Here is a 25,887-nt window from a genome sequence, read left to right as displayed (position 1 = left end):
ATAATTCTTCTGATATGTCTTCATTTTTCCCATTATTCCAGCCAGTGTGTTTTCTAAACAGTGTATGTAAGAGCAGGAAGCTTGCTGGACTTAATAATAAAGCCCAACCGACTAATAACTGGTAACTGTAAGTATGAATACAATTTTTCCTTTCAAAGACAGTGTTGTTAATGAGATCCACCGCTGCTAATTCATATATATGGTAATGTTGTATGACGTAAGGCAATAGTAGGCAATCTGCAGAGTCAGCGTTAGCTGAGGCAGCTGTGTGACTTTCAGCTAACGACAGAAGGCCGAGGGCTGAGGCACTTCATTACGAAGCTGTCGCTCTGCTCCTGGCTCTGGCTAAGGCACTGGCTTCAAGTAACAGGAGGAACTGTGTACTGGCAGCATCTGTAGTGTGCTCACACAGTGTGCACAGAGTCCGTCAACTCCGCCCCCCCCCCCCCCCCCCCCAACCACCCCACCCCACCTCACCTCATCCCCACCATCTCCTATCAAAAAAAAAAACCAGAAAAAATGTAGTTTCTCACTCTTGCTCCTCTGCACCAAGGCTCAGTCTCTTAAACGTCACAGCTGATTAATAGTGCATGGGCAGAGACAAAAAAGAGGAGGGAGGGAGGGAGAGGAAGAAAAAGGAGAGGCAGAGAGGGAGAGAGGTGGTAGGCAAAAAAAGATTGTGAACATCTTATGAGCAATTAAAAAAAAAAAAGCTTAGCACTTAGGAGTGAGGAGATGAATGTATGAGAAAGCGATGGAATGTGCTGATATGATAATGGCCTCTCGTGGGCCCTTGTGGCAAATACATTTGCTCTGTGTAATTTGGTCCTGGGACAGCGAGAGAAGAACTATGTCGTCTTTTATCTTATCACAAAAAACAACACCATCTCTCTCCCTCTTTCACACACGCACACACACGCACACACACACATGATCACAGCTGATGAAGGGCTCACATACACACAAACAACCAAATGGTCGCACCCTCCTGCCACAAAAATCTCATTCAACAAATCCTTTAATTGCCTGATCAATGCCTGTAGAGCCATGCAAATGAGGCCGATAGTCGATAGGGGCTGGGTCAGGTCGAACGTCCACGAGCTGACGCATGCCATTGATCAAAGTGCACTGCGCTAAAAAACCCTGGATTAAACCATTCGTCTGTGGGCTCCACCTTGAACTGTAATGCCGACCCTCAAGCAAACCTGGCGTGAGATACAAAGCCAAAAAAAAAAAAAAAAAAAACGCCTCCAGAAGTTTTCGACCATCCATCACTGAGCTTTAGGAAAGACGCGCTCTTAGGGAGGCTGCAGAAACACACGCAGGTGAGATAAGATGTTGCAGCGGCTCTCTGCAGGGACAACGAGAGAAAACGAAGAACGGCTCGGGCTGTAGAGAGGCCTCATGCATCAATATTGTCTTACCTTGTGTTTTGCCAGCCAAAGTCTCATCCCAGCGTCTCAGAAGTAGCATGATGGTGCGGCCTGGGACTCCTCTCTCCCTCTCATAGCCTCAGACTGAGGGAGGCTGAACTACAATCAAGAGACAAGAGAAAAGACAATATGATTATTGATTGTTAGCAGCTACTGCATCTTAAAAATATCTGAATTTTGATTATTTCCTTTCAAGGATTTCTGGAGATCAGTTTCTGAAGTAAAACACTTTCTGAAACCCTTCTGCTGTCCACATATATCACACTGAAACAATGAATTCAAATTTAGAGGCTTTCTTTTTCCCTGTGAGGAGACAAGACTAATCACCTGGAATGATACCGCCTGTCAACATCCTTAGCCAATTAATAGAAAGATGAGTTTAATTAACTTTAAAAAGTGGAATAAAATGGTCGTGGAAGTAAACTAGTCCGTTATCATTTTCAGGTGTCACTCCAGCAGCAGGTTTGTTTGCTCTATCCAGCCGCACTTTATCAAATAAACGCGTTTTAGGCTTCATGATTAATTGAATTACACCTCTCTACCACCTCATTAGGTGTATGGGATTTACTGAAGCAAATACAGATGTTCATGAATGGAGAGGTGAGATTAAAAAAATGAGGCGACGTTGCCGAGCATTTATCTCTTTTCCACATCATAATCCTTTCGGTGTTGATTGCGAACGTGGACGTTTCTTTTTGTTGTGGGGGGGGGGGGGGTTGCGCCGGAAACTCACAGCAGTTTTAGGTAAAATCCTCGACGGGTCAGGAGGGTACAGCAGCAGTTTCGAGGTAATTGTACTCCACAGGAGCAGCTTCACTTCTGTTCCTCCGAAGAGATGTTTGGCGTCGCTTGTTTTTCTGACGTCTGCCAGTCTGTTATTGCAAAGGGAACAGGGAGGACAGAGGGTTAGAAGCAGGTCACAGGCAGTTAGACTCTAATAAAATCAAACTGCGCTTTGGCACAGTGTTGCAACCTCTGACCCACTCCCCTTACAATTAATAAGCTAAGATTAAATGAAAATGCACATCTCGATGCTTAAAATGCTTATCTGAATACAGTTTGCTGTATTATTGTTTACAGTCCAAATCCAGGGCGAAGGCCATTTCTGATCTATAAAAAAAAAACAAAAAAAAAAACAATGTGTCTCTACCCTTAATCTGTTTAAATCCATCTCACAACTCCCTTTAGAAAACTGTGTGCGCATGTGTGTTTGTGCAACGATAAAACTGTCTGATTTCAGGAGAATTCAGCCTAATATGATAATTTTTTTTTCCAAATACTGTAGTACTGTAGTATTTAATACTCTCTGCCTTCATCCCCAACAACCTCCCCCCAATTACTGCTTGTGCCAGATCAGAAGAACAATAAATAGCTTCTATTAATCCTGATTATCCATAACTATCATGAACACACTCCCGAGTCCATATGAGTGTCTAAACTGAGAGTGTGGGCCATACTTTAGGTAAATAAATGATTAATTGAAATATGTCGATGAATAATAAACCAGTCTCTGAGGGGTAACAGATTGTACTTTTCATATTTAATAGATTGATGGGCCTCGCACAAACTCACAACATGTACACACACACACACACACACAGCAACATGTAATCAAAGACAAACACACTTATGCCATGTACACCCGCCACTTCGCAGTCGACACGTGAAACGGAAGGGTTGAACATACAGTAGATTAAAACATCAAAGAAGGCCTACGCTGCTCTCTTGAAACACCCAGGCTCTTTTAGCTTGTTTCTTAGCTTATACTAATCCCACAAAGGAGGCCCTAAATGTTGCTTTTCTGTACACACTGTGTACTCCCCGTCTCTTCTCATGGACGGCATCTAAGTCGATACAAGTCCTCTTAATCAGCTCCGATGAATTATTGAATAGCCTTTTTATATCAGATCATGACCCATATTCTGCCTGCTTGAAGTGAATATGCTGCCAATAAAAATCGAGATGTACTTTTTAAAGTCGGCCCACATAGGCTTCCTGCTCGCTCTCTAATGGCTGAATAGGATTCAATCACACACTGCAGAACGTTACGAGCTTTAGATGGAGCTCCGCAGACTGACACGCACGTTTAACAAGATGATGGACGAGGTCGTCATGCAGCGTCACACATGATGTGAATCCGAGGTTTTAACTCGTACCACGCCGTGGATTTCAGAAGCTGAACTCGCCTTTGCATGTTTAAGGTGCGGCGTCTGATATGCACACACTAACATGCAGCAGTGCTTTAGAATGCAGCCGTCCCCTCGAAGGGCACAGAGCGGAAGTTATTTGAAGATAAAATATCTAATAGAGCGTTATTGCTGGTTTCATTAATGCAGATGCAGTGCTCAGAGCCAGACACAGGACTTGTATTGTTGTCTCATTAGGTCGCACATGGGGAGAAAGAGAGACAGAGAGAGAATCAGTAGGAAGAAGGGATAGGATTATGAATCTCCTTAGCCCCTGCTGTCTCTTCTCCTGGCCTGTTTATCAATGACGACTGCAAACACTGCCTATGAAATCTCTTAAGCTCTGTTTGGAGACTTTTGGCAGACTTCTTTTTCCACGTAAGCTTCTGTCATCAAACGGTTTCAGACACTAAAAATTGACAGGACGCCTGAAATATGTCATAGCGCCACAGTTGTCAAAATGCAACTGGATTTACTGTTCAATAAAATTTGGTGGCAATGTATACACACACATTATTGATTCAGAATGACGGCACACTTTAAATTTAGCATTACACTCTAACAAACAAACTGGGTAAAACATTAACGGCTCGGTCACATTTGGCAGGAACATTTCCCAACATGCAAAATATGATTCTACCTTCCAAGGTGACTCTGTAATGAAACCTGACCTAAAAAAAATATATATTCTTGTCTGTAACAGAAAGGTCTCATCATCACAAACGCGGTCCAGGACACATGGAAGTGATGCTCAGCTGCATCCATCTTCCAAACTGTTCATTTGGACAGTGATTGCTCACTCTACCACCCAGCTACGCTCTGAGGGACCGGTGAAAGCGCTATCAGCGTCCTCTCCATAACACTGGTCAAATCCGCTGTATCTGCTGCAGTTTTTGAGCTAAGTGGGACATAACGTTCACATCATTGTCCACTTTGCTGCAGCCTCCATTCCGACCACACTGCCAAGACAATTACGTAGGTGTGTTTCACCTCTTCATAAAAACTGACATGTACTATTTTTGTGATCATTACAGTAAGAAGACAGCGGCGAGCCAAGTTATCAGAGGCAGAGTTTGCACCCGAGACGTCCATTTTGCGGCGCGGCAGCTGTGACAGCTTTGACAGACTACCTGGGTTTAAGTGCCCATCTGTGGATAGGCTACAGGGGTCACATGTGTGCCAAGAGCACCGAGCAGAATGGGTAATGATCCTGGGTTATGAGACCAGGTCCCAGGTGGATTTCACAGGTATGGAGCCGTAACCTTGACCGCGCACCGTGTGTGCACACACACATAGACACACACACGGTATAAATTCAAACTGCTGTCAGCCACATGATAGGAAAGTTAATCAGAGAAAAGGGGTCAATTGCTGCTGCACCTATGATGGATAGATGGACAAAGTGCCTGTGTGTGTGTGTGTGTGAAAGAGAGAGAGAGTGTGGGGGTGAATGTGAATTCTGCTGCAGACACAGACTCAAATTTCATTCCAACACACTCCACAAGAAGATGAGATATACTGACAGTCTCCCACTGTGAAGCATTTTGTGTGTCTTTGGAATAACAGCAGATAAAAATAATTACACTGAGAAAAGGGTAATGTAGTCTGCCTCTTCATGTAGATTACTTTATTGATCTACATATATATTCCTCTCACACACGCGCACTCCACTGCTTTAAATAAGAGTGTGGAGCAGCACTGAGCAGGTGATTTGATAGGCAGGAGTGGCTGCTCCATCGGGCAGAGCAGTGGCTAAAGTACAAAACTAAGGATGAAGTATGGAGATTCGTTTTAACATGTGAAGTAAAACTGTCAGACACTCTACATTAAAAGATCTGAGCGTACGCATGTGATTTTATTTCACATGAGTAAAATGCACAAGAAAGAGCATTAAAGGCTCATGGGAAAATAAAAACACTACAAAGGATAAATGGTGGTGAAGTGAGAGGGAAATTACTCATCTGTTATAATCCGTCATTAGCCATTTAAATTCGGCCTACACACACACACACACACACACACACATGTACATCCATGACGGGTCTGCACACCCACATATACACAAACACACACACACACGCATATGAATGCTGGGTTAATGACCAAAAATACTAAAGGTGAATATCTGCATCAGTATAATCATCATCCAAAACATGCAACAGCAACAGCATGTGTGGATTCAAAGCACCGTACTCACCTATTTAACCCTTAACACTGAGAAATATTAAATCTAATCGATTTTGAAGGCTGGAGAAATTGTAAGAATCATGGCTATTACATCAACTAATAGACAAAGATGTTGCTTGAGTCTTTAATCCGCGTTAGTAAAATCCCATTAAGATTCAATAGTTGAAAAAGAAATATTGAAATCAGCTTCAGTCCATTACAAAAAATGTCACAAAAAAAAAAAAAAAAAAAAACGTCCTGAATTTAGAACAGTTTCTGATAACTGTTAATTATGTTTTTTCATTTGGAATCAAATCCAGGATTTAAAGGGTAATTCCACAGGAAAACAGCTATATCCAGAGTCCCTTTATCAGGGTGACGCTTGCTCAAAAGTCCCACTTCCCAATATCTTCATGTTATGAAGAGGACAGGCATTAAATCTCCTTCAGGAAAAAGGGTAGAAATATAAAAGATGAGATGAACAAGGAAATGAGTTGTGTGGTTTGCTTCACTTTGCTATGCATCTGTCTATTGCTGTGCCTCTCTGTGGCACACACACAAGCACGCACACATACACACACACACTCCAAATTATTCAGTTACTTTGCAGTCAGCTTAATACTTCCGAGCCAACCTATCGTCTGTTTTTCTAAAATGCAAAAGATTATTCATGCATAATCTGCCTCTTGTATTTCAATAAATGGAAGTAGTCAAGCTGATGAATTGCAAAATCACGTCACCAAAATGCAAAATAAATAGCAACTCCTCTCTGATGCAAGCAAGTCAATGATGTGTGAGTGGCAGGACATGAATTTTTTTCGGATGGCAAATGAAAAAAAAAAAAAAAACTAAATGGAACAACAAATAAATCAATGAGTGGATCAATTCAGAGGGGGTGAGAGGGTGGAAGTGATGGAGAAAAACAGATGTGAAGAGAGGTGAGTCAAGAGATTAAAGCTTGAGGCAAAGTGAGTGGGAAAAAAAGTGAAAATTATGGTGGAGGAAAAAAAGGGAGAAAAAAAATCCTCTGGATGATGGAGCCAGTGTTTTTTTTTTCCTAGTCCATTCTCTTTGAGTGCTTGTGTGTGTCTGTCGGCGGGAATGAGAGTCAGTTCAGAAAGATACGAGACAGAGAGAGAGAGAGAGAGAGGGAGAGAGGGAGAGAACGCGACAGAGGGAGAGAGAGAGAGAGGAAAAGAGGGCAGAGGAAAAGAAGGAGGCAGAGGAGTGTATAAACACAGATGACACCCCCGACAGAACGGACAAGCGCTGGCTTAGAAATGCGCTTCGAAACAACAGTGCACTGTCGCTCATGAATCAGGCCTGTGCTCAGTTTGACCTTCACCTGATAAACGTGAAGCGAGGAAACTTAAACACGCCTCAGTTTGCTAATAATGGACATTTCCTCTACTGAACGGATGCAGAGTTTCTCCCAACGTGCATGAATGCAAACAAAAGGACGTGTGAGGTGGAGGGTGTGTGATAAAGGGGCATTTCAGACATTTTAATGAAAGAAGAGACTTTTGTGCAACAACATAGAGATGACAGGGCAGTCAGAATGTGGTTCCATGATGACGACTGGAGAAGGTGCTTGCTTGATGAGTCACTGTGGTCTTGGTTGAGGAGAACGAAAAGAAACAACAAGTCAGATAACACAGATTATAGTATGCAAGGGGAAAGTGACGCGACGATGACATGGCATGAGGCAACAATCAGCTGAGAGCCGGATGGGAGGGGAGCCAGAGCTAGATTGTAGGCCAGTGAATGTGTGTGTGTGTGTGTGTGTGCATGTGTCTGTGTCTGTGTGTGCGTGCGTGTCAAGGTGTGTACCCCACACAAAACACCTTGCATACACAGAAAAGGAACAAAGACTTTGAGACAGACACTAAACACTAAATAGACCTACCTATGGTTAGACTTAAGAATCGCCCAAAAAAGATGCATAGGATGGTAGGAGGAAAAAAGAGAAGGGGGAAAATAGGAAAAGGTACAACAGTGAAAAAGCCATAAATAGAAAATACAAGCAAGCCAATTAAAATGCCTCTATTAAAGCTTTTTAAAATAAGGAAATTAAAACAGTGGTGTAGTCAAAAAGTAGCCAAAGTTACGGGTGGAGAGTGAGTGAAGTGGTGGTGGTGGGGGGGAGGAGGAGGAGGAGGAGGAGGAAGGAGGCAGTGAAAGGAGGAGGGAGCGTGGGCTGCACAGGGATAGAAAAGGCTGGAAGTGATAGCAGTGGAGAGGGAAGGAAGAATGAATGAAGGGGGGTAAAAAAGAGGATAAAGGGGGGCAAAAAAAATCCCCCTCCTCTTTCTCTTTCTCTTTTTCTCTGTCTCTCTGCCTCTCTCTCTCCCTCCTTGTCTGGCTCATAAATAGAAGAAATTGTTGACCAGGTAAATGGCGAAATAGATGAGAAGACAGAGGACCGAGAGAGCAAGCAAATGAAAAGGTAAAGCACCTCCCAGCAGCGCAATGAGGAAAAAAAAGAACAAAAAACGAAAGATAAAAGCAAATACTCCAGTGGCCTCCGTTGTCTCCAGTCTATATGTGGGAGGGGGGATTGGCTATTGCCAGTTGTTCCCCTTCCCCGGCTGCCTTCTGCTTTCTTCTGTCTCTCCTCCCAAAAAAGACTTCCCATCCAGATGACAAAAGCCACAGATGTCCTCTCCTCTCTCTCTCTCTCTCTCAACTCTGGTCTGATCTCACGTGCCACTCACACAGGTTAGACATTGTTGCAGCAGCAACGCACAGTATCATCAATATTGCTCAGTGGGAGGAAAAAAAAAAGGCATTGGGGCTGCTGCTAGTCAAGCACTGCCTGCCTCATGAGGAAGGATACTGAGCTGGAATTGCTCTGTCTCCCCTCTCCCGCCCATCCCTGCGAAAAGATGGGAGGAAGGGAGGTGGGCCCACTCGCTGCATTAGTATTCATTGAAAGAGTGTGTGAGAGAGAGAGACAGAGAGAGAGAGAGAGAGATGAGGGGGAGGAGGAGAGGGGTGCCTTCCAACAAATGTCGAGGAACCAAACCGGTGTGCAAAACTGATAAGAGACTGGCTCCCCCTAGAGTCAATTATCAATACACAAGCTCAAATAACTGGAAACACTGGGGGTAAAGCGCTGGCTCGCAAAGTCTAATGACCTGTGACCTGCCTTCAGGGCATCCAAGCACCTGCCGTTTGAACATCTGAGAACAAATTCACTAATCCAGTGTTGCAGTGTGTCACTCCCACTGCATGGCACCGCTGTAATCCACTTACACTGTAAGTCAATGTTGGATATTATAGGGCAAATGTAAAGGACTGAGCTTTGCTTTTCTCTGAAATCAGTGTTTCTCCTCCCTGAGCGAAGAGGCGCTGCCGTCCTTTGAGGCTACACACTCTCGGTTTTGTGTAAAAAAAACTGGACAAATCATTAAAGGACTTTCCGTTCACGTCCGTGGTGTTGTGAAGCAAAGCGATCCTTTTCTCTGCATTTTGCCCTAAGCCAAACTCAGTGTTGCTATGGTGACAAATGACTGCTCAAAAGTGTCCAAATCAAAGCTACTGGCAAACAAAGATAGGTGGTCAACTTCACTCTGTCCGAGTGCCTTTCTACTGTTTCATTTATTCCCACAGCCAACATGGCAGCGCATGTAAAGTTTTGTTCTATCTATAATAAAGTTGTTATTTATAGTAAATGGAAGAAGGAGACGGAGCGAGGCAGAGAGTGGCTGACAGATCCTGAAAGAAAATATGATTACGAATCCCAACAGCCTCCTCTGCTGACCCGTTTACCAGACAGTAATTACTTAACTCACAATCAAACTCCAGCCCAATTTAAATGACAAGTGGGGTGTGTAAAACTGAAGAGCCAAAATTGTATTCAAGTTCTGCTTAATTTCTGCATAATGCATCAGGGACTTACCTCACAATGAAGTTGAAGATGAAATCCATGTGAACGAGGTTCAAAATGTGTCAGAGGAGGAACAGTCGTTGCAGCTTTCCTCTCTCTTGGCTGATGTCGAATGGCAGCATTAACACGGGCAGCACTAGAAGGAGTCTGTGACACATTCAACAGTCTCTGCTCCAGCTTTCGCCGACTCTCAGACATCTGTGAAAATACAACAAAGACTCAGGGAAGAACGAACAGGGTGCAGCCATGTTCTTTTCCTAATGACATACTTTTGGCACCTGTGAGCTCAGGCCTTGCCTTGTGCTTCAGTATAGCAACTGGAGTTCAGCACCTTAATAAACTTTAACAATAACCAAAGAGAGATGGAGAACGTTAGCTGTTTCATATCTAATGTGGCTACATTAAATGTGCACCAGTTGCTGTTAGCATTCAGAGCTCTGATGTAGGAGGTTGACGAGAAAAGTAAAACTAATTTCATCAACACCGGATGGTAAATACACACAAAAGAGCTAAGCGTAGACTACAGGCGCCATATTACAACATTAAGACGCACAAATACAGCCACTTATAGACTGACTGTTTATATCTTTACATTTAATTAACGTTACCTTCAAACTGTTGGAGAAAATGTCAGTAGAGAAGAAGCACCACATGTGTTGGGGACTGTTCAGTGACTGTTCAGACATACCGCCGCCTTGTGGTGGATGTGCGGTAGTTTGATCGACTGTGCAGTGTTGGATTGAGCACGCCTGGTTCCGTGCGCCGAACAATCACAACACCGTTCAGAGATGGCAGCGCTGTCATCACCGCTACGAGTCTGTCGGGGAATACTGAAAGAATTACGAGCCATCCATGGGCCGAGTTACAAACAGTCTCTGGCCTACAGCTATGTTATGGACCAGTTTCGTAAAAATAAGGCGAGTTTCTCACCGACTGCGTCTCAGCTTGCGTTAGCCAACTTAGCCACCTGCTATCACCCACAGCATGGCTAGTGTAAGCTAAACCTACAACCCTTGAATCATAACGTTGCCATTTCGCTTGTTATGTTAAAATAATGTTCGCCCTTCAGCCTTTCGTTAAACGTGGGAATAGAGTGAATATCCGGCTTGTCACTGGTGGGTTGTTTTTACCAACTCTGTAAGCAAGAGTTCACCGCAAGGTGACTGTGGAGCAGGAGGACATGTTAACATCAGTCAGCAGCTGATGAGCCTTAGCGCAGCTCAGTGTTCAGGCGCAGGTGATAAACTACCCCCTCACTCTAATGGGTAATTAACAACACCAGCGCGTATCCAAACCGGAAGTGTGTTTAAATCATCGTCGTTAGGCCTCTTGAGTTAATGTGAAAACGGTATAAGCTGACAGCATCATTCACTGTAATCATCTACCAACAGCTTTAACAGTATTTTCAGTGTTTGTGGTTCCTCGTGTTCTTCTGTCCATCCAGTACACAGCTGCCCGTAGAAACAAATGGTTGGGGTTTTTTAAACAAATAGGCTCAAAGCTTGTGTTATTTATACTTGGGGAAACATGGCTTACCGCAGTGGTTGAATGCATGTGTAGCCACTGAAGCAAAACAGCTAGGAGGAACTCTTGCTTGTCAGTGTGTATTTGTCCCAGCTCTGTAAAGCCTTTAAGGCATTATAATGTATATGGGAAGCTGTGTAGGGTCTGGACCAAATGCTTACTGTCCATTTAGCTGTTACAGTTGATGAAGGGAAAAAAAAACACTGTGGTGGAAAATCCTGTGATATGGGCATATTTGTTTATGTTGTCGTCCGTTAATACAGTCGTGGCTTACTAAACCAGATGGGCCTTAAGGCTTTTCTTAATAAATGTTCACTAGTTTTATTGTTCTCTGTGGTGATTGATTAAATAAACAAAGCAAAAAAAAGAAAGAAAGACATACTGTGCAAAGGAACTGACCACTTGGCAGCCACCGTCACTGTTATCTACTCATGTTATGATCTGATTCATCATTTCATTTTCACTAATATTTCCTTTCTTTCCCTGCTAACAGGTAACGGGAGAAAGGTACTGCCGTGCCCAGCAGGAGGCACACCATGCCTCACACACATACCTGTGCCTGCTTGCATCTACCAGGAACCACCTGGTTCTGCACAACCTTTACCATGGCAAGGGAGAGCGCAGCCCTGAGGAAGTGGCTAGCTTAGTGGGGCTCAGGTTGCCCACACAGCCAGGAGGCAAAGGCTGGGAGAAGTGAGGACAAGGAAGGGTCCTACATCTTGAAACTCCCCAGAAATGGCTTTTCTGTGGCTGATTCATCTAATCTCGTACCATTCGCCTCATATTAAGGGATAACTGTAACTCCAGCTGGCAGACTGGAGACTCTGCCATCATGGACTGTATTGAGGGAGCACCTGTTGTCGGGGGGTGGGGTGTTGAAGCAACTGTGAAAGTATAAGTAATGATTAAATATCTGTTGTTGAGCTGTAAATATACTGTACCCTACAGCTTATCCACGCCTACTTTTATTTGTTTCCTAACTGGTGAAGTTTCTTTTGAAAACCAAAAGCAAACATTAAAAAAACCTGTAAATACATTTTCCATTTTGATTTCATTTGTCCCAGTAAAATATGAATCACTGTTACACTTCCTGTGTTTTTTTTTAAGAACTGGGTTACACATATCACATTAACAAACATCCTGCGTGCATGTGAATTAAACTGGTAATTAAATCCATCTATTACTAAATTTACATGCACAGAAGGAGCCAGAGCCAAGTGAATATATATCACACTAATCAAATGGATGGACTCACTGAGGATATTTAACATATGTTATTTGTTGAATGTGAAATTAGTCACATGGGTTTGGTGAATTCATGTCTTCATGGTCACAACTGTTTGCCCAGTCATCTGTGAAGTTCTTTACAGTTTTTCCTATTTCACCTGTCGTCAGCTAAAGCGTAACACTGCCTGTCTGCCAGCTGTGTTCCAATGTTTTGTATTTGCATGTGTGTGTGTGATGTGGTGGACAACAAAAAGCAACCTATGTACAGTCTAATGCAAAACAATGCAATAGCCCTGCAGTAAAAACCAGCTCGATGAAGCTTCTGGGCAACCTAGTGTAGTTAACGAAAAATCACAATATTACAGTCTTTGTTGCTGATGGTCTTGGGCTTATGCAGAAGATGTTTGAGACATTTGAGAGTATATGACTGAGCTCATTAAAGGTTATGTCTTTTTTCCATGTTTTGCTTGTTTGCTTTTCCTGTTTACCCCCAGCTACAAAACAAGCAGCTCTTCAAGTTGAATAGCAGTGGCCATTATTACTAGCTGTTAACAGCAACTGTTTAATCAAGGTTTCAAGGCAACAGTGTTGCTGCTTCGTGCATCGGTGGCAGACACAGCAACACTCCGCAATGGGACAAGAGGAAAAGTCTTAAAAGTCCTAATGTTAGATGCCAAACACAAACAAACTGCAACAGCAAAGAGGAACAGTGGTAACAAGTAAACCCTCATCATCACTGCAGGGACACTTAAAGAACAAAGACTTGACAACACCACAAGCTGCAGCCTATAGCTGCAACATCCTGACCATGAGCTGTTCAATATGTGAGCTCTCTCTCTCTCTCTCTCTCTCTGCTGCCTGTTCCCTCCATCCACAGCTCCCTCAAACAGTACCTCAGTTTTTTTCTGGCCTAATGTTATCATCCCACTTTTTTTTTCACTAAATCTACCCTTCCTGTTTCCTCTTACTCTCCCGTGGTGACTAACATTGCCTTCAGTGTGAATTTAAATAGACCAACCCTAAAGCAAAACAACTCACAGTGACACAGGGAGTAAGACGTGCACCCATGCACTGCCCCCAAACTAACACATGCACACACAAAAAATACACACACAGCCCTGGAAAAAGGAAGCCCAATGCATACTGACACACCAACGGCTTGTGTCAAAATTCATATTGTGCAAAAAGCAGGATGTTAATGTGCCTCTCCACACCCCACGGTTTTATGTACCCTGGAGCAGACAACCATGACAAACAGAATGAGAAGGAAACCCTGACAAAAGCTGACTATCACTGAAGGTTACTGCTACTGTTTTTGGAGGGAGATTTGGAGGAGGCGACTCCCCACAGACTCTGTACCCAGACTTAAGTTATGCAAGTCTTAATATTTTTAATGTCAGCTCAACCTGTACGCATGTGGGGGTTATAATCTGTGGGAAATGGTGCTGTCATCCCGATGCCCCGCTTTTGGTGAACTCAAACATTTTATGAGTGAAAGGTGGTGACATAAGTGAGCGTCATGCTGGTAAGAGGAAAAATTAAAGAGCGGAGGAGGAGAGGAGGAGGGCGGAGACACCTCCAGCCGTCAGAGTGGAGGCTGACTTGTTCATTCCTTGGTTCGGTAAAGGGGAGAGGAGTCTGCATCCCTAACTTCTGTCTCCGAGAAGACGAGGGGAAAAAAACACGCATCTGTTGTGTTCAGCGGACCAAAGCGCGCACTCTTCTCTGGAGGAGAATTTTGCGCTTTGAAGCATCTGGACACTGGTGCAAGTTACTTCTTGTTTATCAAGGTTTCTCCAGGAGCTGGACGAGCACATAAGGGAGAAGTCGGTCGAGAAGGCAAGTTGATTGCAAAAAGCACAAGCACGAAAGGGAGGATAAACAACAAACCAAAAGGAGCGGAGAGAGGAGAGGTGACACGGCCGAAGCGACATGTTTGGCATGATCAAGAATTCGCTCTTCGGAAACACCGAGGAGACGGAATTTAAACTGCTCAGCAGTGAGACGAAGGTAAGCACCTGTCAGACACAACTTAACCACTCTGATATCTTTAAAGCCTCTGCAATTTCTGTCCTATGCGTTTCTCTCCGTGGCTTTTGGCGCGTACAGCGATCATTACGCACAGTAATCCTGTTGTACTGTAAAGGTCCACGGTCTCTCCCTCTGTTTGCATGGATATTTAACCAGCTCTTAACTCCAATTTGGTTATATTATGGTAAATTCGGTTTTAAATGGTCGTGTTTCAGTGTTTCCCTGCTGTCATCACAACCCCAGTAACCTTGACTGACAGCTGACTGACAGTTAATTGCTTGTGACCTATAAGGATGCCTGCTGAGCCGCAGTGTGGGGCAAAGGGGCAAACCAGCCAGAGGTCCTCTGCCAATCAACAAGGCAGACATGAATGAAGATGGCGATGAGCTGTGCATAACCTTAAAACAATAATACACGCACACATACACACATACGAACACTACACTAAGGTCAGAAAGGTTTCCTCTTCACCGTTAACCGCAAAGCTGTGGGTCACTGCTTTTTCCATTATGACACTGTGGAAGCGTGCGTGTCTGTGTGTGAGAACCAGAGCTAGTGCGTGCACACATACGTGCGTGCGTGCATGCGTGCGTGCGTGTGTTTGTGTGTGAAACCTCAGGGGACAGGCTAATTGACCCTGCAGTGTCTTTGGTTAACCCCTGAGCTCAGATATGGACTGGCTGTGTATACTGATACACTGACCATCGCTGAGGAGGACAATGACATAGAAAACCGATGTCACAGAGGAGGAAGGGCATGCCCTCTCCATGTCCGCATCCCACCGCTTGTTATGTTTATGTACATAATGTGTTCTCCTATGCTTAATGTATGCACACGCGTTGGACAGATTCCAGTAAGCTCAGTGATGTGTGTTATGGACTGAAGGAATGCCCAGCAGCCATTTCGAGGTTCTTCTCTAGTGCCCCGTTGACCTACAGTGCACCACTGTAAATGTGCATCTAGCCATGTAATGTCACGGCTGGAATGGGTTTTGAAAGTGGCTTTGTGTGTCTTTTGTCTTTGAATAGCAGCTAACTTTTCACAGAGAGACAAAGGACTTCCAGACCAACTGACCAGAAGGGCAGGGAATCAAATGACCCAAAGTGACATACACTCACAGAACAGGCAGATCTGTTCTGACACTGCATGCAGACAACTCATGTCTGAAGCTGAAATTCAAAAAAATAGACTGTTGAAGCCAGCCGTATGTGCACAAATGAACAAACTGAAATTGAAAAATAATGCATTTTAATGCAGAGCCGTCCAAGAAAACGTTCACGTTTAATTTGACAATTTGCTGAAAAGTGTGGACAGAGAGGATCACCACTGATCAATCATAAATGCAGCACAATGTCCAAGGGCACTACAGAGCGTTCACCTCTGCCGATGTTGAAAAGTCAGAGCTGAAGCTTCATCAAATCTCTGGGTTTGACTGATGTTTAAACAGCAGGCATTGAAATCAGAGCTCGTCACCTGATCTGTGCACTTGTCACCCGCCTGACTCTGACACCCTACACTCTTAATTAAAACTGACACAGAATACAGAGGAGCTGCCTTTCAGGGCATACACACATACCTATGCGCACGCACACGCACACACATATTCACAGCAACACATCGGTGAAATTTAGTTAGAAGTTTGCTAATGAATCTAGACAATCATTTTAACAGCAAATGAAATGACAAGGCAGCTTAACAGCCACAGTGTTGATTATACCTTTTATCTGCTTTGTTCAAGGCACAGAGTAATTATCACTTTATAAGCTGGCATAAGACAGCGGTTAAACACACACACACATATGCACACAACCACCAGACACATGGCAGACAAATTAATTGCACCACTTAACTAAAGTCGGGCTCTGCTTTCTTGGGATGTCACCCGTACACAATGTTAATGGTGGTCCCACTGCCAAGCCATACGGACCAAAACCCTGGTAATTGCTATGCAGGAGCCTGTGTACCTGTCACAAGTTAGACTTTCATGATAACATAGTGTTATCTTGTATGTGCTGAGGAATGATTACAGGACCTCCTCACAGGTTTGTCAAGTCCTCAGCGCTGAGTAACCACCAGAGCTGGATCTGAAGAAGATCAGGGAGGATGAAAAGTTTGTTAGTGACACAAATGCGGCAGTTGGAAGATATAAAAAAAAAAAACCAAAAAAAAAAAACCCTGTCACTTTAGTATGGGGCCAGAGTCACAAATTCATTTACAAGATGAAGATGCAATCATTCGCATGATATTTTTAGATTTTAATTTTCCTTCAGGGAAGAGAAAACATACTCAAGGAGCACAAGTGAGAATGAGAATATGCAGTGGAAATGATACCCTGAGCATATTTCCACTGTTGCCCTTTTTTTTTTTTTACTGCTGATATTATGTTTAAAGAAATCTGCAAAATAATAAACTGTATATTTAACAGCAGCCAACAGTTTCCTATAGATTCATGGTAAACATTATAAGGAGTACAAATGACAATGGCATTATAAAATGAAATTACAGTGCTAAAAACTATTAGAAAAACACGCACAGAGCCATACGCTATAACACACGCCATAACTACACAGTATAATCATGTTAGAGGAATGAGGAGATGTATTTGAAACCTGCATCACAGTCTCTACAGTAACCAGATTCTTTCAAAACCTATTAAAGTTGTTGCTCAGCAGCATAGTTGAGTGACTGTGCTCCACATTAACCCCACTTAATCATATTTAATGCAAAACTGTTGCATCATATTAACACTGAGCGCCTAGGAGTGTGTGTGTGTGTTTGCCTATGTGCTGTTATGTAACTGTGCATCTCTTGCCTATTATTCTCTGTAAGCTGACTGAACCCTGCAGAGCAGAAGAAGAAATTAAATCAAATCAGTGTAAATACATTTCATCTGCATCTTATTATTTGGCTGCCCACGATGGGTTCACACACCCACGTGTGTGCAGCCACACACACACGCTCACACACAAACACACGCTAAACCCTCCAAGTGTAAACTCCTGGGGCTTTCGTCCTTAGGAGCAGATTGTCAACATCAGTGTGTCAGAGGTGAATCATATCTGAGCTTAACCTCTCCCATGCACCCATCCCCAGGAAGAGAACAACTGTATGTGATTTTGCACGTGTGAGTGTATGTGCACAAAAGCAATTTCAGTGCATTTGTGCACTTGTGCATGCCACAATGTGTAGCTGTGGTTGGCCTACTCATGCCTGAAAGCTAACCCCTGATTTCACTCTCTTCCCTAGGATGGAGTAAGCTTTGAGGTGCGGCGATACGATGCCGCCAAATACGCTGCCGTCTCCTCTGAGGGACGAACTTTTGACCAAGTAACAGGGGAGCTAGTGAGGAAGCTGCTCATGTACATCGGTGGGAGCAATGAACAAGGTAAACTGATCAGAAAACAAAACTGGTGGAACAGAGCACTAAGATTTCTTCATTAACATTATAGGATCCAATGTGGCTCATTAGATGCCTCTGTTAGCTTTCCTGTTCACATGGCTAAATAAGGGCCGCAAGAAAAGTATGAAGCAAGAGTGTTTTTAAAAAGTTTTTTTTTTTTTTAAGTCTAATTCATTTAATCTAATAGAGATTGAGTCTTATGAAAGCAATGGAGCAGAAACACGTAACATTTTTAAATTAGAGTAAGTGTTTTGCCTAATCTTTGACAAGAGGTGCGATTTACCTGGCCCGTTTTGCAGTGTCTGGATAAAAACTGTGAGTGCTGGCATTTGCGTTATGATATTATCTAATTAACAAAAAAATCACACAAATCCTGACCTTTAGGTTTTGGTAGTCTGCTTTTCAGGACCGTGGAGTTTCTCTGCTCCTCTCTCCTCTGTGTTCCCCCTTTTTTTTTTTCTTTTTAATGTCACTCCCTTTTTTGTCTCACATATCATCCTATAAGGTGAATCCATGGGCACAGCAGCTCCCATCATCATCACAGTGTACCCACGGAATGACGGCGTTCTGTCCCGCCGGTTGGTGGTCGGCATCCGTATTCCCTCCATCTACCAGCAGAGCCCCCCGACTCCCACCGACAGTGCCGTCAGGATTGAGGAGCGGCCCGGCATGACCGTCTATGCTCTGTATGTGTCATTTAAACATCGTGGTATTATGCATGCTGATTTGAGATGCTGCAAAATGCTGAGTGTACTAGTCATTTTTTATTTGTCCAGTTTTTGGAACCGAATATAGCTGAGAAGGAGCAGAGTTACCTCATCTGACCCGAAATGCACTTGAAGCTATTTTATTTTTGGAGGCCTCATTTAATAAGTTTAGTTTCCTGCAGGGTGATAGTGGTGGAGATGGTCCTAAGGCAGATTTACTTGACCTCAGTGGTGCATTTAGTTTTAAATATCAGTGTGCATTTCTACATTTTAGCTCCCTGTTTCTTTCTAATGAGACAGCACCTCCGTTAAAAAGTCCACATAATTCACCCCAAATGAACTCTAATTAACCACGTCATTTAGATCTTCCCTGTCCCTTTTTGCTGTGTTCGCAGACAGTTTGGAGGCTTCGCAGGGGAGAGCGAGTACCGAGCAGAGGCCTTGCGTTTGACACGCACCCTGGGTGAGACAGCCCCCTTTCAGCGCAAGCAGTACTTCTGCTGTAGCTACGACCCACCACTCAAGCCTTACGGACGCCGCAACGAGGTGTGGTTTCTACAGGAAGAGCCGTAGGAGGCGCCGGATCACGGTCAAATCTCATGCTGAATTCTTTATTCAAGCTTAACTACCCTTTCACCCCTGACAGCCCTGTAGCTCTAACAGTATTTTGATTGGTAAGAACAATATGGGGACTTGATAGACCTTTGAACGCACATGGACAGACAGTGATTACCCATGTTGCCTTTACCCATCTAGTCTTCTGCTCGTCACACATACAGTATAGTTGCCACTCGGAAGTTAGGTGTTAAAGCAATGGGACAATTTAGAGTTCAACATCAGTGCAGTAGCATTCTCTCATTTCATTATAACATTTTCTGTGTTTCTGATTTGAACTCACCCTTGTAGCTCAGAAGCATGAGTGATTTCAGGCTGGATATTAAAGAAAGCACCTTTAGGAAAACTGGTCTGCTCCTGCCACTGGTTTACAGCTGTGGAACAGAAAGTGAGAAAACAGTGAATAATCTGAATTTAAATACAACTGAACTGATTATTTTCATTCCTTTAAGAATTACATGTTTGTCCTTACCGGTAGATGAAGTCCCTGTAGAGATCCCATCTCCCTGAAGAACGCACAGTAGGCCTTTGCACATCTTTAAATTAGTTTATAATATAGTGATGGCAACAGAGAAATGTATAGAATTAACATTAGACACATGTTAGTAAAAAGCACACATCCTTTTCCTGAGTAAGGAACTGGAAAGAAACAGGAGCTGAGCCATAATGTGGAACTAGTCTTTATGAATTAATGGGTGGACAGCTGTGAGTGGAAATTAGCAAGCTATTGATATGTGTTGTTATATACTTTGTGATTATATGTTGGACCACAGAGCATTTGTGTGTAGTGGATATTTTGTGTCTTAGTGCATGACAATGCTGTCTTTATTTATTCAGACTCTAAAAACTGTGTTATGTGATACATCTGTGCAGTGTGATTTTCTGTGGTAAGAGTGAATATGATGTTCGGGTTTGATAGTGTTTCATAACATAATAAATATCTTATTCAGTTAGAGTGGATCATTTCTACTGTCTTATTTCTTTATTTTGTCAGGGACAGTATCTGTTACTAAAAGGTGTTTGTTTCTGGGTGTGACAAAGACCAGACAAACACCATCTGTTGTTTCACGTAACTCAGAATAAAAAAAAAAACAAAACAAAAAACTTAAATCTGAATTAGTCAGCTTCAGTCAGGAAAATTATTGCCAATAACCTTTCATGATGCAAAAGAAAGCAAGCAGTACGCAGCAAACTTGAGTAACTGAGGGATAAATAGTAATAAATTATCAAATATTTAACATTAAAACACAAGCATAACTGATTCAATGCAAATTAGAGATCAAAAATCAGTGTTTTAATGATGAAAATGCCAATTAGATATTTAAAACCCAATTAAGTTATTTTCAATATGAAGATTAGATAAACCTGTTCAAATTTAACGGTTTAAAGTCAGATCGATGACAAAAATATCAAAATGTGAAATTTAATAAATGACATTTATTAGATTTTAATTGACAAGACAGAATTCAGCAAAAGGAATAATAACTGCAAAAGAGATATTAATATACAGACATTTGATTAATTCAAGCAAACTAAAACTCAAACCCCCCCCCAAAAAAATCCTCTCTCCACTAATACTGTGTGCACATCGTCCTTCAAACAGGTGTTTAACTGATGCACACTGAGGGAGATTCAATTACACGGCCTGTTGATGCCTCACCCTAGTTTAATTAGCAATAAATGGTTCGCATTCAAAAGTTTCAACAGGAGGAGAAACACCCTTAATATATCGGTGTGGCCCTGTAACCCCACACTGGTGTGATTACTCAAACAGAAGAGTTCTAGTTTCAGCTTGGCTTTGCATACATGAATACAATAAAAGCCAAGAGTAGACCAAAGGGTCATTCAGGCAACCCCAGCTTGTCATCTATAACCTTATGATGTGAGGTTAAAATATTGCACATACATGGACTTGTTATGTAAGAAATCTTTCTGATCTCTTTTTTTTTTTTTTTTCAAACCTTACGCGGCTCCTTTTGATAACCACCACCTCTAACAGATGTTGAACTATGAAGGGGACTGTGAGACACGGGTCATATATAAACTGGAATTACTTAGACTGTAATTTAACTGATATAATAAAGGATCACATTGGTCTTATCTGAAGGAAACTTCAACTATGAGGATCAGTCAGATATTGTGTTACTAAACACTATTCAACCCAAATCTGGTTTTGTATATAGATAGCAAATATTCAACGCAAACCTCTATAGGAAACACACACGGTACTTGCAAAGATACTGCAAAAATACTTTACTGCTTACAGTAGGAGTTGCTGTTGTTAATAACTATAAGAACTGCAATCAAGAAATTGCTACAAAGTGTTATGGTAATAAATCTTTCTTTAAAAAAAAATACATTCCCCACGCTGCCTCCTACTTTCAGCTCTTAATAAGGACAGTCCAGGTGGCCTTATCCACGTTCTAGAAATCTAGACAGAAATAAAATAAATCCCATCACTGAGAATGTTAAGAATGACGAGACTCTGAAAAGCCAGAGTTAAAAATGGTCAATCATTTGAAATTAACTTAAGTATAAGGAATGAACAGTAGCTAAATATTGTGATTGCTTTGCAGGCTATTCAAGAATCCAAAATATTCATTCATTCATTGGTGAATTATCACTGACATCTTTGAGCCCTCTATTACTTGTATTTTCTGTTTTGTAATCTGCAATAAAGTGGGTATCCAACAACATTATTCCTTGCTTTAGAATATATTTACGATACAGAGGAAGAGAGGAGTGTCATTGAAGTGACGGCGCCTGAGCCTCAGTTGCTTTTCTTGCTAGGAGAGTCTGGATAAGGTGCATATGGTGGAGGCCGCTCCTGTGTGGCAAAAGAGAGAGAGAGAGAGAGAGAGAAAGAAAGAAAGAAAGAAAGAAAGAAAGAAAGAAAGAAAACATTTTTTAAGTGAGATCTCTTGTCACTGCAACACAACTGCAGGAGAAGACAAGTAAAGCAGCTTACCATGGGCATGTAGACATTGTGTGGGTTGCTGGGATTGTAATACGCGCTGCCCGCTGCTTCAGCCGCCTTGGAGTTACCTGTGCATGAAATGAAACATGACAAAAACGGTGATGACTGCTGAACCTATTTAGGAACAGACGCTAGAGCTCCTAACACTGTAAGGAGAACTGATGCGAGGACGACAGTATTAGTCATGTGAAGCACAACAACTGACAGCTCCAGAAATCCTCGAGACAAAATTCAGTGGCACAACCCGAGGATGCACGGAGGCAAACGTCCGACTCAAGCTCTTCCTTAAAATAGACATATGACAAACTGACATTTCAGCAGTGCACCAAGCTCACCCCACGTGCAGAGTGAGACTGTTTTCTCTGAAATCCACAAGGTGCCAGAAGTAGCCGGAGTATCGGGAGGGAGAGGAGGAGGGGAAATTGTTCATCCTTTGTAATTTTGATGTGTAGTAAATGAGACATCAGCACCCCTTTTTTTTGGTGGTGAGCTTTGAAGTGATTCACTTTGAGGCAGACAGATCAGATCTGACGGGTGCAGCGACACAGACATACAGGGAGGAAAAATTAGAGAGACAGAGAGAAACAGACCTGGAGGTGGTGGTGGTGCTGCTGCTGTCCAGTTCTGAGGTGGTGCAGACCAATTTTGGGGTGGCCCAGGGTACGGAGGAGGTGGGGCCATGTAGTCAAAACCAGCTGGGTACATTCCTGGAACACAGAAGACAGACAGAAAAGAAAGAGAGGTGGAGTTTTAAGGTCAGCTGAGGTTATGGTCTGTTGGCAATTAGTTACACAGCAAAGAGCACAAAAAACCAAGATAGACCAAAAAAAAAACAAAAACAAAACAAAATGCTGACAGGAAGAGAGAAACTGGAGCATTATTTGTGCCTCAAGCATTCGTTCTTATGTGCAATGAGGACACTGGCAAAACCTACGCATTCAAAAACAAATATGCATGCACTGCATACACATGCATGTAACCTTTTTTACTACATTTCTATTGAGCATGAAAGTGAAAAAAGAAAGTGAATGAAATCTACAAAACAGAGCCAGTAAGTTGTTATTTTAGCCAATTATATTTGCCAACCTAAAAGCACCACACTTTATTTGTCATGGATACCTTCAGTCGAAGCTATTATATAAATGTTACATTGCAAACTACTCAAATCTGTACCTGCAGCAGCTGTTGGATAGGTGTAGCCCATGTTGCCAGCAGCAGGGGGAGGCCCCTGGTAGAATCCATTCTGCTGGGGAGGAGGTGGGTAAGGATAGCCATTAGGAGCAGGTGGAGATGGGCCGTAGCCATTCATCATTCCAGGTGAAGGATAGCCGTAAGAGGCAGCACCATTCTGGGCTGGAGCAGCACGAGAAGCTGGAACACATGAGGAGAAAATATTTTTTCACCGCCCTATAAAGGAGCATTCAGTTGGATATTTAGCATTGTATAATGCTGACTGTAGTTATTAAGAAAACTAGCATTCTAACCATTTGTAGCCAGTTTGAAAAGATGCTGTCCCAAATCGATGGCTCCTCCACTGGGGAATGACATCTTGAAATGGGCCTGGCCCTCCCAGCCACCTGATGAAAGAGTTGAATACATTTACAACCAATTTAAAACAAAAGCTACATGTGTTTTATTATGGATGTCAGCAGAAGTAACTATGACATGTAATCATTTGATTTGGAATAACATAATACACCTAACTGCATTTTATAATGTGACTATCATGATTATTATAGCTGGAAAAATAAATAAATAAATCGAATCATAACCTAATGATTAAGAGTAAAAACAAAAGGCCACCTACCACCAGGCTCAGCTGAAACTGTCCCCTTGATGTAGTTTGCTGCAAAAACTGGCTGCTCAATGCTGCAGCCCTTCATCAGATAATAGGGGAACATGGCTGAACCCAGACAATCCTTGGTGTTACTGGACACAAACAGCAACTAAGCCAATGAATGAGGGAAGAGACAGAGAGCATGTGGGGAGAGACACAAGAGGATCTATGAGAGTATGAACACCATCAACTTTCCAATCAAGAGGAGAGCTGCAGTAATGTTATATTAACTGTATTTTAGGCAATTTTGTCTGTACCCTGTATGGTGTGAGGTAAACTGTGCCCTTCTTGGTCCCCTTCAGCAGGTCTGTCTTACAGGTGACATCGCTGAATGTCAGTTCCACGTTCTTACATTCCCTTAAAACACTGGGTAAAGAAGAAGCAGGTGAAAAAATAATGCAACCTGTTACTGCCACTGTAATAGAACCACGTATACAACTGTCGCAACATTACAAAATATTATGCTCGAGTCTAACATGACTGTATTTCACAAAGTGTAACTAACCTTACTCACACAATGTTAAATGAGTATGACATATTAGGTTTGACAAGATGTCAACATCCAAACGAGAACTACCTCTATTTCCTGTTTTGATAGTCGGCTAACGTTGCAAGTTAGCCATCTTGCGTAAACCTTACTGTCAAGATGTAAGGAGGGTCTAAAGTAGGTCAGTAGTAAAATCATACTACATCGGTTTAAAACAGTAAACACAACATTTGAACTGTCTGCGCACATAGCTAACACAACAGTGTTAGCTGTGCGCAACAAATGCCTTAGCTATGCTAACGTTAAAACCAGGCCAGCTAGCGGGAGGCTAGCGGTTGGATAGCACTGTGTTGACTACGCACTGGAAAACAGAAGGTAAACAAGCCAAAAAGAGAGGCGACAGACAGTTAGCTAATGTAATGAAGCACACAGAAACAACATAAAACACACACCTTTCTCCGTTGTTTACCAAAACGCCGCCGTTCTGCGAATGATTCCGATTCAAAGCCATGTTTGGGATCCGTCTTTTGCTCTCCTGTTGCCTGACACAGTCTGACCGTCAGCCCTGCGGGGGATGCCCCAGAAACGTCACACGCGTTACGTCACGACACCGTCTGACAACTCGTGATTTTACCGTGAGACCGTCAACATCATTAACATACAAACATGGTCTGTTTCCCAAACCTGCCCGTTTACACCACCGTTTGAAATCGGATCGGGTGTAAACGGCTGAAGGTTTAGTAAAATATAAGTTTTAACCTCACCATGGGAGTTCAACGTTCAGGACTCCTGAGGAGAAGAGCTGTACAGAAATTCATTATGTCCTGCAAGAAAATGTGTCCTGGTAAAAACAACTAATCTTAATTTGACAGACACCACCTCATTCACGCGTCAGATGAAATTTTATGAGTCATTTAACCTGCCCATGTGCAATCTAACCTGTCTCTGCAGTTAGCTGATGGCAGCTCATTACCTGACGGAGTTTTGATATTAATCACAGATGTATGGGGACAGCATAAATGAACCCTGACAGGATGCAGAAGTGAATAAAGGTTTAAGATTTCTTATGTAATATGTGGATGGGTACAAGTGTTGCCATAGGGAGAGGGGGGGGGGGGGGGTCGAGGTTGGCAAGGTCTTTGAGTTACGCAATGATTTCATTTAATGGCTCCCTGAGGATACGCTCGGCCATGCATGCGCCCAGCATGATATGTATTATTTAAGGATTGACCTTTTTATTAATCACCAGCTTATTCTGTCCTGCTTTTCAAATCAGCTGTAATCCTGGAACACAGGTGGATAATGCTGAGAAAGTCTGAGACATTACTGCACTCTTTTCATTACATGAATGACAACAAGCGCCTACCTTATAGGAGTGAAGCTGTAGTTCCCCGCCTGAGGAGGAAGC

The 25,887-nt window shown here is 42.7% G+C and overlaps 3 protein-coding genes across 3 annotated transcripts; 2 read left to right on the top strand and 1 right to left on the bottom strand.

The window, feature by feature from the left end:
• Positions 1-10,420: 10,420 nt before the first annotated feature.
• Positions 10,421-12,884, top strand: fmc1 (formation of mitochondrial complex V assembly factor 1 homolog). The gene is made up of 2 exons (XM_041061729.1): positions 10,421-10,591; positions 11,692-12,884. The coding sequence occupies exons 1-2, from the start codon at positions 10,463-10,465 to the stop codon at positions 11,893-11,895; spliced, it is 333 nt and encodes a 110-aa protein (XP_040917663.1). The 5' UTR covers positions 10,421-10,462; the 3' UTR covers positions 11,896-12,884.
• A 1,246-nt stretch (positions 12,885-14,130) lies between these two features.
• On the top strand, positions 14,131-20,130 carry LOC121198795 (heme-binding protein 1-like). The gene is made up of 4 exons (XM_041063119.1): positions 14,131-14,435; positions 17,703-17,841; positions 18,362-18,542; positions 18,959-20,130. Exons 1-4 carry the CDS (start codon positions 14,358-14,360, stop codon positions 19,134-19,136), a joined length of 576 nt encoding a protein of 191 aa, XP_040919053.1. The 5' UTR covers positions 14,131-14,357; the 3' UTR covers positions 19,137-20,130.
• Positions 20,131-20,595: 465 nt separating this feature from the next.
• On the bottom strand, positions 20,596-25,067 carry wbp2nl (WBP2 N-terminal like). Its single transcript, XM_041063118.1, has 8 exons — positions 24,932-25,067; positions 24,250-24,358; positions 23,963-24,101; positions 23,640-23,732; positions 23,329-23,526; positions 22,746-22,862; positions 22,147-22,223; positions 20,596-22,005 (listed from the first exon to the last, which is right to left on the bottom strand). The coding sequence occupies exons 1-8, from the start codon at positions 24,988-24,990 to the stop codon at positions 21,949-21,951; spliced, it is 849 nt and encodes a 282-aa protein (XP_040919052.1). The 5' UTR covers positions 24,991-25,067; the 3' UTR covers positions 20,596-21,948.
• Positions 25,068-25,887: the final 820 nt, after the last annotated feature.

Source organism: Toxotes jaculatrix, chromosome 18, assembly GCF_017976425.1.
Source record: "Toxotes jaculatrix isolate fToxJac2 chromosome 18, fToxJac2.pri, whole genome shotgun sequence".
Lineage (NCBI taxonomy): Eukaryota > Metazoa > Chordata > Actinopteri > Toxotidae > Toxotes > Toxotes jaculatrix.
Note: the sequence above shows the minus strand (reverse complement) of the source record. Positions and strands in the feature narration are given on the sequence as shown.

Bases quoted from the DNA above. Each gene is read 5' to 3' on its own strand.
- wbp2nl (XM_041063118.1), bottom strand. From the start codon at position 24,990: ATGGCTTTGAATCGGAATCATTCGCAGAACGGCGGCGTTTTGGTAAAC. The intron at 22,863-23,328 runs GTACAGATTTGA...TCTGTGTTCCAG, and splicing joins CTATCCAACAGCTGCTGCAG to GAATGTACCCAGCTGGTTTT. The intron at 22,224-22,745 runs GTCTGTTTCTCT...TTTCATGCACAG, and splicing joins AGCACCACCACCACCTCCAG to GTAACTCCAAGGCGGCTGAA.
- fmc1 (XM_041061729.1), top strand. From the start codon at position 10,463: ATGGCAGCGCTGTCATCACCGCTACGAGTCTGTCGGGGAATACTGAAA. The intron at 10,592-11,691 runs GCGAGTTTCTCA...CCCTGCTAACAG, and splicing joins ACCAGTTTCGTAAAAATAAG to GTAACGGGAGAAAGGTACTG.
- LOC121198795 (XM_041063119.1), top strand. From the start codon at position 14,358: ATGTTTGGCATGATCAAGAATTCGCTCTTCGGAAACACCGAGGAGACG. The intron at 14,436-17,702 runs GTAAGCACCTGT...TCTCTTCCCTAG, and splicing joins TGCTCAGCAGTGAGACGAAG to GATGGAGTAAGCTTTGAGGT. The intron at 18,543-18,958 runs GTATGTGTCATT...CTGTGTTCGCAG, and splicing joins GGCATGACCGTCTATGCTCT to ACAGTTTGGAGGCTTCGCAG.